A 19,059-nucleotide genomic window follows, 5' to 3' on the forward strand; every position below is an offset into this window, starting at 1 on the left:
AACACAAACACCATGGTTAAAAACGCAGTTTGAGAAACATCTCTTTCTCAACTGACGCCGTCTGATGAAATCCTGAAAAGTGATCCTAAGTGATGTGCATAGCAAAGCATTTCACCAAGACAAAACTGACTGCACAATCATAAATTGTAGGTGACAGTTTACTTTTTTTCATTTAGAAAAGTAAAAATATTATGGAAACTAAGTAGTACATCATAATGATGTTATTTTGGCAGGTTTTGTCAATTACCCAAAAGAATGAATAAAGAGCACACTATGGACAAACCACAATGTTTCGTGAAACTGACATTACCTGAACAACAGTGTAAGTTTTCTGATTAGACAGACCCACCAAATGTTTGTTACAGAACATGAGTGAATTCAGAAACATGAAAGTGAAATCAACTTCACAAAGGTACACATCTGAAATCCCATCTTAAACTAGATGGAGAATAAAAGAAAAGGAAGCACTACTTGATGCTTACAAGCAGCATCATATGCCAACACATAAACAGAACAGAAAGAAATTAACACCATGAAATTTCACGTTGAGAATGAAGTAGGATAGATACACAGCAGTAACCTTCCAACTACAGGATAACAACTCAAAATTGGTTACTTCAAAAATGTAAGAAAAGCACTGATCTCTATAAGAAAAAAAGAAAACGCAGAGATATAGGCTGATTAAAAGAACATTCATTTCTGCTCCATACATTAAAATATACATATGGATATGAGACATTTAAATTTCAGAGATATGCCAGTTAATATTTCTGCTACTGCAAAAAGAGCACAGATTTAGGAAACTAAAAATCAGACTGTAACTAAGATTTCTATTTCAAGTTCAGACTGACGTACTTAATATTGGAAATCACACACCCTCCTTTAAAAGTAAACAGGCAACATAGGTTAGCTCTGGAGTCCCAAGATGAGCCAGTTCCTGAAACCCCTGGAGCGCTCCAAAAGCTCCTCACCCTAGGGTATCCACCCAGCTTGACCCAGCTGAGTCTGCAAAATATTTAAGAGGGCAGATTAAACTGATATGAGTGAAGACTACAAAGTTCTTAGAACTTAATTTCTCCAGTATGTGCTTTACTTTTGATACATGTGATATCTGTAAGGATATTCTCTTGCCGACAAGTTCATTAAACTTCCAATTTCTCCCTGTGTAGTTTATCAAGCACACTGTATTGAAGCTACATGCCAAAATTGATAAAGACAACATTTATAATCCAGAAAAACTCAGTTTGGAGTCAGAATGGATTACAAAACTAGATAGAAGATATTTGGTCTGTGCTTCAAAGTGAGTACAGAATATTTTAGAATCTGTATTTAAAGTAATTCCTTTCAAAAGGACACTCCTACAGTGATTTTATCTAAAGAGAAAACAGAGCATTCTTGTTCGTGAATGAGAGAGTCCACACATGGACTTAATCAGGAAGAATTTTGTGTAGGCAGCGGAGGAGAACATTTTATTATCAGTAAGCAGTTTCCATTTTAATCAAGGATATACAGTCTGAAGAGAAGACAATGTTTTAATCTACTTACCCAATTTTTGTTTTCTCTTTAATTTTGGATGAGGAACCAGTTTTCGGCTTTTTAGTCTCCTTATCCTTTGGTTTGGATTTAACTTTTCTACCCTTCTTTTCCTCTTTTCCTTCAGCTGAAACACTGGGGAAGTTTTCAGGGCTCATTACTCGTGGAATGTTTCTCTCTCCTCTCTCTTTTGCCTTTGCAATTGCTTCGGATATTATGCGATTCGCCTTCTCTTGTTTACTTTCCGAGTCTGTTTTTTTCTTCTGCTTCTTTTCAGACATTGCCCTCACCTGGGTATTCTGCATTTTAGTATATGATCCTGAACCATCAGTCTTCTTGGAAGGAGGCTGTAGCAAGAAACAAAAAGTAAATTAAATTCCCTTATTTTAAAAATAGAAAGAAAAAGCGCAAACATTTTTGATAGGGATATGCATTTTTAAAAAATGTAACTGCCATGGACTTATGGGGACACAAGAAATGAGGAATTCCATTTATACCACAGAATGGCGTGGGTTTCAAAATAACTACATCAATTGATGGCTTTAAACAACCAATCCAAGTACTCAAAGTCAGTAAAAATTATCCTTCCGAAATTCTCTCAGCTGTCTGTCCACCTCTATAATTAAAGAAACCAATCTTTAACCTTTGCAGCACTCCCATACATTTGACACACACATCCAACACCTCCAGTAAAATATGAAAAAGCAAAGAGGTCCCGAAGGTAACAGCATCAGTGCTTTGCCTTTGGTAGGATACCAGGATCACAGTTCCCCTAAAGCAGATGAATGATCTACAGGACTGACTCGGCGATGAACACAACAGATGCTCGAACAACACCAAGATTAAAAAACAGACAAAAGATAAAACCAAAACTAAAATTACACAGGTCTATATCCATAAACGGATCAGAAAGCAGCGTTTCTTTTATTTAGATCAACATACACTCCATGCGTCGGAAAAAAGACGTAACTTGTTTTTATCTTCGAGATTTTAATGCCCGTTTCATGGACGCAGAATTGTTTACGGGACTGATGAGCTTCTCCTGCAGCCAGCCAGAAGACATGTTTTTGCTTTCCTCCCCTCCCCCTTTGAGGAATGGAAAGAATTTCCTATTCAAACACAAAACCCCAGCAGATAACAGTTATGTTACGTTCTCACCCGTAAATGCGCCTCTGCCTAGAGCAGGAAGAAAAGCCACCAGGAATTTCCAAACACATTTTCTGGCCAAACCCCGCGCACTTCCCGGGATACATGTTCTAGAGGTGCCTCATGGGCGGCGGGGGCGGGAGGCAGGGATGGGGCCGCTCCCGATGCCACCTTAAAGCCCCGGGGCTGGAACAAACAGCCGGACCCAGCTCGGGAACAGCTCAAGATGGCGATGCGGCTCCCGCAGCAGCAGCCAGTAATAAGGAAGGTTATTCAATCCCATTAGCCTTTTAGCCCAAAGAACCCCTCCTCCTCCCACTCATTCAGGCTCTCACTTACCCTTCCTCTTGGCCTCTTCACTGAAGACATTTTTGGCGTCAGACAAAGACTTGCCCTCCGCTTTTCCAGCACCCCCGGCAGTGCTCAGGAGAAAAGCATGGGGAGAAGATTGCTAAATGGCCTATTTAGCGAGCGGCAGCCGGGCCGCGCACAGCCCTCCCCGAGCGCTCGTTCGCTTCAGCAGCATCCCCGCGCCCTGCCCGGCGCGCACCCGCCGCCCCCGGCCCGGCCCGGCCCCGCCGTGCGCGGACCGCCGGATCCCAACAAAGCGCGGAAAGAAACGCACAAAGCATCAAAAGGCATCAGCGCCAATATTAGCGCTGGTTAGACCCGCTCCCCGCGGAACTAGGCCAGCAGATGGTGCTACCCGTCATTATTCCATTAGGCTCCACGTTTAACCCCCGCGGGGATCGGCTTTAACCCTTGCCGCTCCCCGCCCGCAGCGCCGCCCACAGCGGCTGCTCGCTCCCTCGGAAAACCGTGGGAACCGGGCGCTGTGCTGCGCTGACCGCGCTGCACCGCAACCCTGCGGCTCCAGCCCCGGGCAGGGCACGGGGGGACGGTGGTCGAACCCCAGCCTGTGGCCTTACAAACAGATTTTGCTCTCCAATATACTTTTTGATTTTTTTAAAAAAATATTATTTTTCTTGCATTTACTTCATTACTATAGGATGGTAACGGTGACTATAAATCATTTGCTGACAGGCTTCCCTGCTTCCTACAGAAAATGGAAGAACTGCTCGGTTTTATCCCTCTGCCTCTGCCCAGACCTGCGGGACCCTGCGGTGGGGACCTCCTCGGGACACTGCTCTCTGGTAAGCACCTCTTCATTCCCAGGTTGGGTTAAAGTGCTATTTTAAAGAAATCAGACAAGTTTTAAAATATGTATTGTGAACATATCAAATAAAACCAGAAAGAAAATTGGGGGTTTTGCAAGGTTATTTAAAAAAAAAAACAACCAAGAAGCTTTTGACAGCATAGCTCCATCCTAGCAATACCCTTGATTCTCAAAAGCCCACTCAAGAAAAATGAAGAAAGATCGGGGCTTGATTTCTGTTTTTCTCAATATATACATATACCTTCATTTTGCAAGATATATGTTTTTCCATAGAAAATTTAAAATACAGCAAAGATTTTGAGATCGTTAAGATTAGTCATTACTCTAAAAGGTAATTTCACTTCTATTTAAGATTAATTTCAAAATTAAGTTCCTTGTCCAGTAGAAACACTAGTGGCAGCAATACTTTAAACTGATTATTTTCTTCACAATACCACTTAAATTCAAGGATATTTCTGTAAATATGCAGCAGCATCACAAGGACAATTCCACATTTTAATTTTACTTTTCAGAACTCTAGCCAAGATATTTCTACATTATGCTTACAGTAACTACAGTAAATTAACAGGGACTTATCATTTAGGATGATTATTTCATATCTTGGTAAAAATAGTAACTATTTTACATTTTGAGATCAGCTAAACAAAAAAAAATATTCCTAATGTACCCTGGGTATAATTTTAGCTCTAAAAGCCAAATGCTTCTAAAGCCAGTAGTGTTACATTGGTCAGTTCTTGAACATTCCTGGGCCAGAAACAAAAAAAAAAAAAAGCTTAATAATTAAGTAAGTAATCCAGAAATGGTGGCTTTTTCGTGAATCCTTTTACAGTCTCTTCCTAGATATTTTATCCTTTTAAAACAAAGTTTCTTTGCTGCATTTTCTCAGAGCTCAAAGCTGCTTCCCAATTTATTCCTCAGCAACATTTACTACACTCTTACTGTAGAACTGTGAGTATGCTGGACGAGGCTCCTCTGTTATAATTCCTCTGCGTCTTGCTCTGTACTATCCCTTCCGAGTTCTCTCTCCTGCACTGCACAAACATTAAGCTATTTGTTAGAAATCCCAGACCATGGGGTTTTTAAGATTTTGCTGTGACATTTCTAACCATATGGAAATGACATTCATGAAGATGCAGGAAGGCACCAGCCAGCCATTCTAAAAAAAATAAATCTGTAATGAAACCTTCATCAAGGAAGTCACCATTGTCACAAAAACCAAAACTGGAAAGCAACACAAGCGTTTTGAGATTAGAACATGAAACATGCTTGCACTACAGAGGACGGGATCTGTGTGTACTTAGCAACAAAAGCCATTTAATACAGCAGCTCTTTTATTCTGCTAATAATTTCATGATTTGAAAACATGCACAGCTATAAAATGATTGAACAGTTGTAAATCATCATGCACATCATGAATCATTTGAAATCATGAAATCATCATTTCAAAGGTTCTCGAGCATCTACCAAAAAAAGGGCAAAGCCTTTTTTTTTTTTTGCAAGCTGAAAATACCCCTCCCCCTCAGTGAGACAGAACGCAGATAAAACATCCTAAAGGAATATATCCTCTCACCAATGGCTTACAAACCTATTCCATCTAGAAAAAGAAAGAAATTTTTAACTGACAAACATATAAGTGAAGGTGAAAGGAAAACCCTGAGGCCACCACGTATTTAAAACCTGAAGATTTTATTCGGAAAAATAGGTTTGTACTTTTCACGATTGCGAAGATAATCATCCAAATATGAGCGAATGCAAAGCAATGCAATGTTGTCTTTTGAGTCTGCACAGAGGGAGCTCCAGGGTATCTGCTGCTGCTAATGGCTTTGCCAAGCAGCAGCAGAGTGCAGGAAACAAGCCTCCTGTCAGTTCCCTGCTGCTCCACACAATCCTCTGGGCAGCAGGGAAATTGGCAGGAATCACCTCAAATTCACACCACTGCTGCTGCCTGCAAAAGCCATTAGCAACAGCAGCAGGTATGGGCCCTGGTGGTGCTCACACCACAGAGCTGGCCCCAAAAAATACTCAGGGAACAGATCAGACAACAGCTGTAGAATTCCCCACACATGCCCTGATCCCCAGCCAGGGGAGCAGCTTTTTGGCACTATTCAAGGGAATTTGACATGCTGTCTCGCTGGAGTAGAAGGTATACCCTACACATATCTGATGATTTCTTAGTTAAACAATGTAAAAGCAGTCAAGTTACCAGGCAATATCAAGAAGCAGAATTGTGACAGCATCTTTACAATAGCCAACATACTCTGCTGAGTAGGCTTTTCAAAGAAAGGCATTTCCTCCATCACTTTGTTGTGGTTGCTTAGGACATGCATTTGAAGACCTTCACTGGCATATCAGTCCTTCCCCCAGCAAGGACAAACCACCATCTTCAAAACTTACAGACATCAGGCTTTTCTCCTCTAAAGCCTAAACCCATTTTCATTTGTTCCACGACAAGTCCTTCCTTCACATCCTCTGCATATCCCTACAGAGAAAGCCCCAAGGAGAAGGTGAGTTTAATACCAAAACTACTTCTACATCCTAGAAAACCCTCCCAAATCCTGCCTTAGCTGTTCCAATAGTAAAACATGGCTTCCACTCTAAGAACACCTTTCCTACAGTAGGTATGGCCATTCACAATACAGTGGCATTACTTTAAATTCTGTGTGTGCACAAAACCTTTCAGACTAAGTATCTCCCTGAAGTCACGCCCATTCTTGATATATTCTAGGAGCTAACAATGCTTTTCTCTGAAATTTTAACAAGTCACACATTTGTGATTGAATTATACAAGGCACTTCATTGAAATAATGTTTTTCACTTGTGAATCTACCGACCACTTAGATTAGCTACCTAACAGCTAAATCATGAGCTAAGAGCATTAAGAGCTAAATTATGACCCTAAGGAGTCTAACAACAGAAAGCTAAGGTTTACATGCCTTGGGTGACTGTTTCACTCCTGCTGGTAGCAGTACACACCTGCAGGATGATGCTCACACCAAGGACTGTCTGCCTTGAAAGCCTAACAAGTTCTTGACAGTCTATCAGGTCCTCAGGAAATCAAGATGACCTTGACATCAACTGCACTAAAAGCTGCTAAAATTAGCCACCTGGAAACTTGATCTTCATGCATTACTCCATCACCTTTGTTCATGTTTATTACTAAACAAGGCATCTCTTTGTGCATGTCGAGTCACCAAAACAGCATAAATATCAGAACCATAGTACAGATAAATTTCATGACTTACAATAATCAATAGTTTGGAGATTTTGTCCAAATTAGCTTCGCATTTTTTCACATTATAATCACATGAAAACTGCAGTTGCTTTTAACTCATTGCAGTGAAAAATCATAAAGGTATATCCATTCATCATTTCAATTATAAAATTGTATTTAGGAATGCAACTTTAAAAAAAACCCTGAAGCATGAACTCAACTCAGTGACTTCTGAATTCCATACTAGCACTCTGAACTTCTTTCCTCTAGAATAGTCTGCAGAAATAAGTAATCTCCTGACTTTTAATGGTAGATTTATAATTATAAAAGTTATCTATTAAAAAAACCCAAAAATTCACAGCCTTGACACAGTCTATCTGTAGAAGATTACCTACAATATCCATGTGTATCACCCCACATGCATACAGAAAGATATCGCCTTTGCTGCATGACAATCCCAGCAAAAGATGTAGTTTTCTTTAGACAGTAAACTGAAATGAGATTTTCAGTTAATTAGGCTACTTCTGCACAACTAATGGAAAGATCACCTAAATATGACAGCTCCCTTCAGAGTTCCTTCTGAACTGCTTTTTCTTATTCAACAGTTGCCCCACACCAGCTGCTTGTGTTTAATGGATACAGAATTTCAGGACACACATTTATGAAACCTACCCCAATATAAAATAGACATGTACAGATAAATTAAAAACAAAACAAAACAAAAAAAGAAAGATACCAGGTGAGGGTGCTCTTCATCTTGTTTTCTATAATGCTGGTAAATGAATAGCTAACAATTACAGCACTGTGGCCAGACAACAGTTTTTATCTGTGTAACAGTCACTACAGAACATACATCTGTGATTTGGGACGTAAATATGGTTTATGCCTCACAAGGCACTTAGCATCATGCTTCTAACCAAATTTTAAATTTCTGTGGAAATGAAATCACTAATGGAAGGGTCAACAAGCTTAAACTAGTCATGTTTCTAAGATGAAACATGCACCTGTTGGCACGTCACACTCTCTCTACATAATGCGTTGTTTCACATCTCAGTGCTACAGAACCCAGTAATAGTATCATTAATCATGTTTTGCCACTAATATAGTGACTATACCACAGTTGTTGTTAGTAGCAGCTTCTTAACCAGTGACCTGCCTTATCATTCATGGGGGAAGATCAAGCCATGTCCATGGAAGCAGCTGCTAAGCTGGGCGTGCAGCAGAGGCAGCATCGGAAGTTACAGGATGAGTCTGCAGCACACATTTTGTTTCCATTTGGAAGACATTGTTTGAAGAAAGTATTTTGGGGCTCAGTGCCAACTATAGTTAGAATCTTTTTCTGAATATTTAGTAGTGGTATGAAAACTGTCTGTAATTTGCACGAGAACTCTTAAAGGAGGCACTATGTACTGGAGCATGCTAAATTGCCAGACGTGAAAGAAATTGAGAACTTCATCCCGCTTGCTCTGCCAAGCTGCTGCATTTAATATGTTTCAGTTTTCAGTGGCTTGGTGTTCTGTGCCCATCAGGTACCCACTTCTCCTGGGTTCCAGTCTGTAATGTAAGAGCTATTTGGAAAATGGCAGACAATGCCAACACAAGCCACTGCCTCAGCAAAACCTCTCAGTGTTCTCTTTCACAGGCAGAGCCAGAACAGGCCTGCATGTAAGGCTAATGCCTAAGGGCACACCTCGTGGTGCACTATGGCAGTATCCCTACACTTGCCATGAGAAAACCATGGGCTCCTGTCTATGAAAAAAATGTTATTATCATATCCAAGACACCTGGTGGATGCACCACCATTGAGATACTAAGCTCAGACCAAATTCACAGTCATGCCATACCTCTAGCTCTACTTTAAGACTTTCTTTAAACTAAGGGCCAAAATGGCCCAGCAAAAACCTTCTCTTTCTTTCTTGCATTCTTGCCTAATCTTAACTGTACAAATTTTGCAATTGCTTGACTCCTTAAACAACAAGGATGACTAAACTCTCTACTCTATAAAAAGTCAATTCAGGTTTCAGTTCACTGTTTGAAACAAGTCTTATGTGGGCATCTGGAAATAAATCTGTAAAATACTTCAACAAATAGTTACAGACAAGAAAAATCAAACAGATAATTCTGTTTTTAAAAAAGTAGTCATTAGGGTTCAAAATCCCTAGGTAGAGCTCTAAAATATATTGATCCACTGAAATCTAACAAGATCCACCACCTTCTTGGACAGTACAGATAAGAATTTGCTTCTTCTGGAACACATGCACATATATATGCCTGATTTTACAATTAGAAAAGTTTATGTAACACGTAAAGCCAGATAGCTTCTATCCCCAACTTTTTTTTAATAGCCTTTTAAACTCCTGAAAACATAACGTGAGCTGAAACTGCTTTAATTTAAGAGGACAAAATCCCTTTGAATAATGATTTAGAGGTAAAATAATGAAGATTTGACTGCAGAAGTCTTCAGAACAGAAAACAAAATTGCAACAAACTCAAAATTAAACTGAATTTTTAAAAGTTGCCACTTACCCACCCATGTTCTATATGACCACCTCTTTTGAGTGCCACTGAGATAGTTATTTTCTCATGGGTTTTTTTTACCAAGCAGAGAAGAAGACAAGAAGACAAAAACCCACCCAAACTACCTGCAGAAAGAACATCACATGAAGAGCTTTCCCTTTAGTCCCAACATCCAAGAGAGCTTCAGCATGCACGTCCCAATCACACTAAAAACCAGCACAGCATCCATCTCTGAGCAAGAAAAAGCAACAGCACCTTAATGGTCACTGTCCTTGTCAAAATTTCAGTTACTGTCTTCCCTCTACATCTCTCATGGAAGTGGCCTTGTAAGAACACATTTTTCTGATTGAAACAAAACCCACTTTCATCCTTAGGAAGTTTACTGCTGTCAGTATTTCCTTCCACTATCCCCCAGTTGTTCCACTCTCTAGCAGTTTGTTCTCAGCCCAGACTGAGAAGACATTCCAGGTGTGAAGGGTTGTAAACTGCACAGCCTCCCACGGTCTATTCTTGGTACTCTTCTGCTGCTTGGAGGAGTCACTGAACCTGCTGAAGGGATCAAAGGAAGGGCAAGTGGGCAAGAACTCTCCAGAAACAGCAGGAAGCTGCCCACCTTTTGTCTCAGTGCCTCACTTCTGCAAATACCTACAGAAAGGGAAGTCAGGCTAGGTCAGAGAAACAGCCACACATTGGACAAAACACAGAGGCAGCTTTTCTTCCACAGCATGCTTCAACAGCCCAATTTACCAAATTCTGCTCCCATTTTATAATACATTGAGTGCAATGGTAAAAACCAATTCAATTAGAAGGTAAGTAAAGCAGCTTATTCAAAGTATAAAGGCTACTGGAAAAACATGATGCAATGAATCACTGTCTTGGTCAGTCCCCAGGAAATGATCCTATGATAGTATTGGCAGCCTTCTTTTTAACTTTTTCCTGTTTTTAAAGTATGCATTTTAAGTGCTTGTTTGTAGCAGAACAATGAAGTATTGTTGACAAGATGACAGATGTGAAAAATAGGTATCATTTGATTAAGAGGGAAATACCAATCATGAAAGATCTTTAAATCAAAACAGATTGCATATTCAGAAAGGCTAGCATGTAACATCTCTCTGTACAATAATTTTATTCCCTAGAAGCAGTTAAGCAGTTAAGTTTAAAAGTTTACTTAATCTTTGAAAATGGCTTTTTTTTGTAGTATTACTCAGTACTTCACAGAGTATCCAAAATGTTTTCAGCATTCATAATTTCAGTGAGATTAAAAAAAAAAACCAGCGCTTAACATTAAACCCAGCACTGAACACTAAAACATATATGACAGAAATTGGGAAAATTATTTTTAACATCAACAGCTGGGAAGTCACTAATATCAGTACTGACTGCACAGCATATTTCCATTTAAATCAAAGAGGGGGCATAGTTCTTCCACTTCAATTCAAAACAACTTAAATATTTTTTGTTTCAGCTTCAATGAACTACTTTAACAGCTTTTTATGCCAGAATCTTCAGTTCAAAAGAGTCCTTTAGCATATATGCTAACCTAATGAAACTACTTCCCTTGAATCTAGTTTTCTCAATTAAATATTCATTAACAAAATCCTTCCCCCTAGTTAAGGAGTAAAACAAGATGCCTAAAGAAACGGAATTTATCAAAAAGGGTGATGGTTCAAGTCAGAGGATATTACTGGAGAACAACAGTTTGATTTCAGGCAAATGAAAAAGGAAACAATCCAAACTATTTTTTCCCCAAAATAAATTTCTATAAGATTTCTAGAGAAAGAACATAGCATCCAAGAACTTCACAGTAATAACCATTAAATAACTTTTGGTAAGGATCAAACAGAAAAAATTGCACACAAAAAAAAAGGGTCAAGACAGGTTTCGAAAAGGTCACTGCTATGGTTATGTCTCTAACCTCAGCTGAGTCTGGTTACTAGCAGAAGTGGCAAGACTTTTGGGAGACTCACTCTAAAGGCCAAGAAAAGAGAAATTCTTATCTTCAACAGAGCTGAAGTCAGCAGAAACCGTCACCAGCACAGAGCAGAGTGACAGCCTGGTTAGAGACCAGTGTGCTGCCAAGGGCATCCCGCAGCACCATCAGAGCAGGGGCCCCTCTGTACCTTTGTCCCCAACAAGCAAGGCTGGGTCACCATTCCTGAAATCTAAAATCACTCAAAGCCTGAACACCATTGCAACTAAACCACATCAAGTCAGAAAGCACACTGGGCTGGCACCAGAAAATGCATCTCTTGTCTGGTGTTTGGAGTTGATCAGATTTCAAACACTACATGATTGCACGTCAAGGAATCCTCCAAAGGATGATATAAATAGGAGCTACAATACAGACACATCAAAATAAATTTGCCTAATCTTTTCTAAAAATTGTTCTTACTGAACTCAGAGACAGTTAGACATGTCTGCTTTTGTCACTCAGATGTTCCTTAAATAATTTACCTGCTTTCCCTGTGATGGCTTGGATTCTCTAACAGCTGGTTTCTGCTTTTAAGAGTTTCAAGGACCAAAGTTCCTGCTACAACAAAGTTTACACAGGCTGAGCCATACCTAGGCCTCATGGACAATTGCTGCAGTGACTTAAAAAACAATGCACATGTCCTGCATCTTCTTATCCTTCTGAGGAATACAAACAGGCACTGGAAGCCATAGCATGTTGCAAGTCTCAAAAAGCACAAGAGTTATGCTTTTCTTGTGAGTTTGCTTAAAATACGATTAAAGAAATCTCTGTATTGTGGTGCTCATTAAAAAAGTAAGGTACAGTGAAACAATTCCTTTTAAGATTACTTAAGATAATATTAAAAACCTATCAGTAGGACTTTTGTTTTGAAACAATGTTTCAAACTCTAAGAAAATACACAAAAATCTCAGAACCACAATATTTGCAATGGCTTCTTTAACACTAAGGCTAACTTCTCTTTCCTTTCCAAGATATCAACTAAAACTAAATTGTGAGGTCATGAGTGTCTCTTAGAAGAGGCCTTCCTATCAATCTGTGAAACTAATCCTGGTTTGCAATTCAATATGCTGCTCAACAGCATTATGTACACATACATGATATGCTACTAACACTGAAATTATTTTCAAATACGGGCTAACTCCTGAGCAGGCAGTATGTAAAAGATGGGAACAATTTCAGGAGATATAAATTAAAATGCTTGCCTTCACAGTAAGTTATCAAGGGAACAAAAAACTCAAGTACAAATACAAGCCAAATAATCCACACAAAAGAAAACCTGCCACATTTATGAAAGAAAAATCAATCTCTGCTACAAATTACATAGCTTTCAAAAGTGTAAGACTTGTCATTTTTGCTAGCCTAAAGCTACGTTCCTAGCTTCATTTATCATGCTTACTGAAATCAGCATTAGAATTCTCGGTCTCATCATCCTAAGAATCCCACTAATTTATATTTATTAGCTTTAAGAGTTCCCAAATTCAATCCACTCAGCACCTGATGATAAACATTCTCTTAGAAATCTGTGTAACCAGGAAACTGAGCATTTTTTTTTAACCAAATAATAAACAAAGACAACAATACCTCTCCAGATGTGGGAGGCTGTTTGGGAAACAAAGTGTTGAAAATTATTTTGATCTGTATATTTAGAAGTAACATAACAGCTAAAAAAATTGCAAAACCTAAGTGCAGAAAACACACATCTCAAGAAAAGCCACACGAATTCCAAATGTATCAGATTCTCTGACTTCACAACCACACTACTGGTTAACATCTTTACAAGTTCTGCTGCTCTTTCAGTAATAACACTTCACTAACACTTCATAAAGTGTTGATTTTCTATAAAATGTCTCAAGATAAAATGCTGCTCTGGAAGTTTTACAGGCAATGGTATGTTCTTAGCCACTCAAAAATGCAGAGTCTAGATATTAATGTTAGGTTAGTGGTTACTGGAGCCAATGGACAGTGCCACAAGTCCACTTGCACTCTATTTGCATTCAATGCTGCAGGCCCACACACAATTATTTCCCTGTACTGCAGAAAATAATGCCTCCCACTCCTTCCTCTCTCACAGAATCACAGAATGGCTGAGGTTGGATCATGTAGTTCAGCCCCTTAGGACAGGCTGCAAAGGATGCTGTCCAGACAGTTCTTGAGTAGGAGGCTCCAGAAGCTCTCTGGGCAGCCTGTTCCAGAGCTCACAGTAAAGCACTTGTTCTTCATATTGAGATGGAAGCTCCTGAGTTTCAGTTTGTGCCCCTTGTCCTGTCACTGAGCACCACTGGAATAAGCCTGGCCCCGTGCTCGTGGCACCTTCAGGTGTTTGTGTGCATTGACAAGCTCCCCTGCACTGTGCTAGGGAATGTGATCCTGTGCAACTGAGAGAACTGAACCAGCAACTTGGATTCTGGAAAAACACTCTTGACAAAAAAAGGACAAAGTTTCTCTGTACCTGAAGGAATTTCCCAGTTCAGTTTATAGCCCAAACGTTGCATTTACACAAGACAAAATGAAAGAATAAGAGGGTTTTTTTTAACTTTTTCCTGATAATTTATTATAGTTTAGGCATATATTGAACTGTAGCTTTAACAGCCTATAGAATGGGTTGCTGTCCTTAAAAGACAATTTAACATGGATTTTGTTTTCTCTTTTCTATGTAATTAGGTACCACTTCTTCCAGACACTAAGATTGCACAATTATTTCAGTACTCTCATTTTAATGAATTGCTTTGTAGTTTTTCAATGTTAACAAGACACCTATTTTCAAATAGTTAGATTATTCAACCACACTTACCCTGCATTATCATTAAAAAAAAAATCAATTTAACTTATTTTTATCAACTACTCTCACCTTGCTATTTTACTCCTGCAATTTGACCCAGCCAGAAGCTTTCTTCCGATGCCAGCCATCTGTTAACTAATTTTTACAAAAATGCTTCTCTTTTGGCACATTTCAAAGACAATTATAGTAGTTATTTAATGAGTGTGCAATTATCTCAGGAAAAAAATATATTATTATATTATGACAATCATTAAAACAGCAAGTGTTTAATTTGAAAGAGGAAACATACACAAGAATTGGACAGCCGAATTATTTGACAAGTGATGAAGGTTGAGAGAGACCTTCTCAAGAAAGGTTTAAGAAAACCATTCATGATAGCAAAAAGATCCAAAAAATTGTGAAAAAAATTAATTCCACTCAACAGAAATTACTAAGAAACTCATAAAGCATTTGAAACTGTAAAGCAGATACTCTGGCACATTTTCAGTGTTCTGAAAAGCCCAGCAATTTTTGTCTTTCCCTTATTACAGAGTTTTATTTTGAAAGCCAAAACAGGGGAAATGAAAATGGAAACAATAAAAATTATACTCATCAATAAATGTGTTACAAATTTATCTCACAAACACGTACCTTCTTTCCCCAACCTATGCAATTTGCAATTTAAAAAAATAAAATGTATAATACGTTTATATAAGACATATATAATATATACAAAAGCAAGTGCTTCACATTCAACTATAAATAAAGCTATCAAAACATTTCTCTTTAAATGATTAATATGTTATTGGCAAAAAGCCATAGATTAATAATGAAAACATTATATTATACACAGCTATAATTTAGAACTTCATTCCAAGAACTGTACTACTTAGACTCAGAGATGTTGCCCTACTCTTCTCATTAACCCTGGGCATTTGACACAGCTTTGCCATGGTCAATCCCCCATGTTTGTGCAGGATTTTTTCAAATCACAGAAATTAAGCAAAAAAACCTGAAAAATATTGCATAAAGGTGATTGGTGAAGGGATTGTTTTCATTACTTCAGCATAGATGATAAACTTATTAGGTGCTGGGAATTCTGCTGCCTCACTGTGGTACAGGATTTACATTCCTATGAAGAAGGTAAAAAATGTTCTTGAGGCACAGAAAATTAAATCCAGTGCACACAACTTTTAGAAATGCTTAAAAAGAAACTTCAGGCAAAGATTTACATTTGTTAATATGATGTCACCCATAAAATTGACCCTAATTATAGGAAAAGTGTAAGAACATTGGATATGCTTAGTGGGAGTTATACCAGCACTATTCAGCACTTTCGGAAGAATAATCCATGTTAGGGGTGTGGAGGTTTTTCACATAACAAAATTACAAGATATGATTTGTAATGAACCCAAATGCTTACTGGAACAGACATCTAGATTTCCAGTCACAGAATCATTAAGGTTGGAAAAGACTCCCAAAATCATCAAGTCCAACTTTTGACTAGATGCAAAGATGTGAGATGATGCAAACTAGAACAGATTTTCAGATGTATATTTTGTTATGCTCAGTCTCACTGAATATTTCACTGCTTCCCAAGCACATAGAAGCACCACAATTTTAAAATTTTGTATTGTACCAACACTTAGGAGCCATAACTTATAAATTTACTATGCAAAATAGCCAATCTCTTCTACAAAGAAGTTTTATGTAGTATGATCAATTCCTTAATTTAATATATTTCTTGTTACAGGCTTACTTAAAATTGAACCACACAGGATATAAGAAATAGACTCTAATTCTATATTATATCTATACAATATAGTGGATATATATACATACAAATGCTATATCCTTTGTTTTGATACATTTCCATAACTGCTTATGTATCAAGCAGCTGTCTGGACTTAGATCTCACAGTTAGCCAAGAAAGCACATGACTGCTTACTATGTGTATCTCTCATAAAAACTTCACAGTCCACAATTGTATATACAAGTAGAACAACAACCAATAGCAGAATAAGAGTTTTACAAGTGGAGTAATCCAAGGGATACATGTCTGCAATGAATTTAGAATTGTTACAAAAGTGCCATCTGATAGCACAGTCAGACATGAACAGCCTGTGACAATTCAGGACATAAATCTGGATGTGGATCTGGTGAAAGTTAATTCCCTCTTTGATGATGAGCTCATATATGAGGTTATGCCACTCTGATATATACAGCTATCCTGGGGTACAACACCACCCAAGCAATCATCTATGAGGTTCAGACTTTGCCAAACTTTCAACAAGGGCAAGACAAATTCTGTGTCACCTATTTCTATAAAAGAAGTGGTAGGACAGCTCAGGCTTGCACTTGCAAGTTTCAAATTCATGAATACACTGAATTGTCAAGTTAGGTGCCAAACTGTTAGTCACAAAAAGGAAAAAAATTAATTACATAATTTAAGAACTAAGACTACCACCTCATCCTATAGCACTTAATATTATTAATGGAATGTTATTTTTCATCAGTATATTTTTCATTTTCATATTATTTTTAATCTCAATTCCTCTGCTTTCATGTGTGCAGCCAGAAGACGTAACATACACAGTGAGACAGCTGTAATCTTCTCTAAGGACAGTTTATACTTATCTTTCCAAGAGTTTTTATACTTCACATTATTTTTCCAACAGTTTATACTTCACATTATCTTTTCAACTTCCTTTTTCTTCTAAAGATGTAAAACAATCTTGAAGCCTTTTTTTATCCTTCTGAGAAGCAAATAGATTATTTAGCCGTAGCAAACTCAAACCAGTTTTAAGTGGAGTTAAAAGAACCGAAGCCTTCTATTAGTCAAAGTTAAGACTACAGGAGTCTTCAGCATTTCACTTTACTTTCTGTTCTCAAACTAACTGATGAAAAATGCATGATACAAAATTAAGGGTGCAATTTATTTACAATTCTGATCTAATTACAGCAGAAAGCATATTAGCACTATAAGACAGTCTTTTTAATTCTGCAGCATTATTACACCAAACAGATTGTATTAATTTTTAAATGATTTCCATCAAAAGAATAACCATACAAGTGAAAATATTATGAGTATGCTTGCTCTCAAATACTGAAACAAGTATTTAATGTTCTTCCTTAATTTAAATAACCTCAGCCTAAATACAGGTAAAGATCTTTGGTTGTCTAATATTAGGTCTGTTCCAATACCTACAGTTCATTAACTATTTTATAAAATAAAGTTATTCTTTCTGAGAAAACATCAACCATTATCAAGCTGAAACTGTCAAAAAACCCCAACTAAATTCACTATTAATTGTTTCCTCAATATGTGCTAAAGCCAGTGTGAAACACTGTCTTGTTAAAAAATTTAAAGTTCACCTTAACTACTATGTATGAAATTTATCAAAATCCCTTCCCAAATGACTCCTACCTAAAGCCAACCAGTTTTAGGAAGATCAAAATTCCTTCCCCCTTTACCCCATCTTTTTCCTCCCTGGTTAAACTGCACACATTTATAAAAACCTCTAACAGAACCAACTCATCTTGAACTTGAAATTCTAAAAAGAGATCAAAGAATAGAAGTGAGAATTACAACTAAAGCCCTTCTTAGAATTGTAGTCAGTCAAATGACAGATCTGAAACACTTCAGTAATTGCCAAACTTTTCCATTACTATTCATACTACATACTCCACTGATTTAGAGGCTTCTACATGGTTTGCTTCTGTGCATTCCTCAACAGTTTGACAGCTACCAGTTCACAACCAGCTTCTGAAGGAAACATTAAACATCTGTCCGACCAGATAAACTCAAGGTCAGAACCCAATTTATACAATTTATTGCATACCCCAAAATAATAAAAACCAAATCAAGCAGTTTTATAACTATCTGGCTTCCAGCTGTTTCGTTTCAAAGAGGAAAAACATTAAAATTTCAAATACTGCAAAGTTGTTTTGTTTTCACACCATGATAAAACCAAAACCAAACCCCTAAACTTTAAAGGCTCTCCACAGATCTCTGAACTTCCCCTTTATTTCTTGATACAAAGCCAAATGCTAGAACTGATGTCACTGAGATCGAAGCAAGTCCAAAAAGGTTCTGACAAATACAACACAAAAGTCACAGCACCAGAAAGTTTTATTAGACCTGCTTTTCATTGCCTGGCTTATATCTCACAAGCTCCTCAAAAATTATACTAATCCCTGGGTTTCTCACCACCCCCACTTTTCCTGGAATCCATTTCCTCTTCATCCTTCACCCCAAGTATGCTCAGGGAGCCCAAAAGCCTGCACACTCCTGTTCCCAGCCCCTGAGCTGCTGCCTGGCAGGGAATGGCGCGCTGCTCCCACGGCAGGACTGCACACACACACAGATACACACTCCAACAGGATCACCTTCCCCTGAGCTGCTGGAGCCTGTGTCTTCACCTTACAGAGACCTCTGATAACAGTGGCTACTTGGGTGCACCCTCTTTTGGTTTTGTAGGCAGGGAAGGAGAAAGGAAATGTTTATCAAAACCAACAGATTGCATCTGCTGCATCATTCAGTTAATCAAGCTCATCTGAACTGCACTGCTGGGTATCCATGTTCCATTAACATCACCCCACAGTTTACAGAAAAAGTTTCACTGGTAGGAATTGACAATTACACGCTCCATAAACATAAGCAGAAGTTGTAATGGAGAAGCAATCTACTGAACCAAGACCAAAGATTAAGTGTGTTAACTCTTATCTCTACGCTAATGATCTAA

At 38.2% G+C, this 19,059-nt stretch overlaps 1 protein-coding gene across 5 annotated transcripts in view; it reads right to left on the bottom strand.

Annotated features, from left to right (window-relative positions):
- Positions 1 to 19,059, bottom strand: part of CHD9 (chromodomain helicase DNA binding protein 9) — an 84,718-nt gene that overhangs the window by 49,657 nt on the left and 16,002 nt on the right. For 4 of the 5 annotated variants that reach the window (XM_084215198.1, XM_084215200.1, XM_084215199.1 and 1 more), the window contains one exon: positions 1,546 to 1,880. In XM_084215198.1, the coding sequence (XP_084071324.1) occupies positions 1,546 to 1,880 (335 nt within the window). Of the gene's footprint in view, positions 1 to 1,545; positions 1,881 to 2,691; positions 2,788 to 19,059 lie in introns of those variants that run through there. The other variant, XM_084215201.1, reaches the window with a different exon arrangement.

The sequence above is a fragment of the Fringilla coelebs genome, assembly GCF_963513975.1.
Source record: "Fringilla coelebs genome assembly, chromosome: 14".
In the NCBI taxonomy this organism is placed as follows: domain Eukaryota; kingdom Metazoa; phylum Chordata; class Aves; order Passeriformes; family Fringillidae; genus Fringilla; species Fringilla coelebs.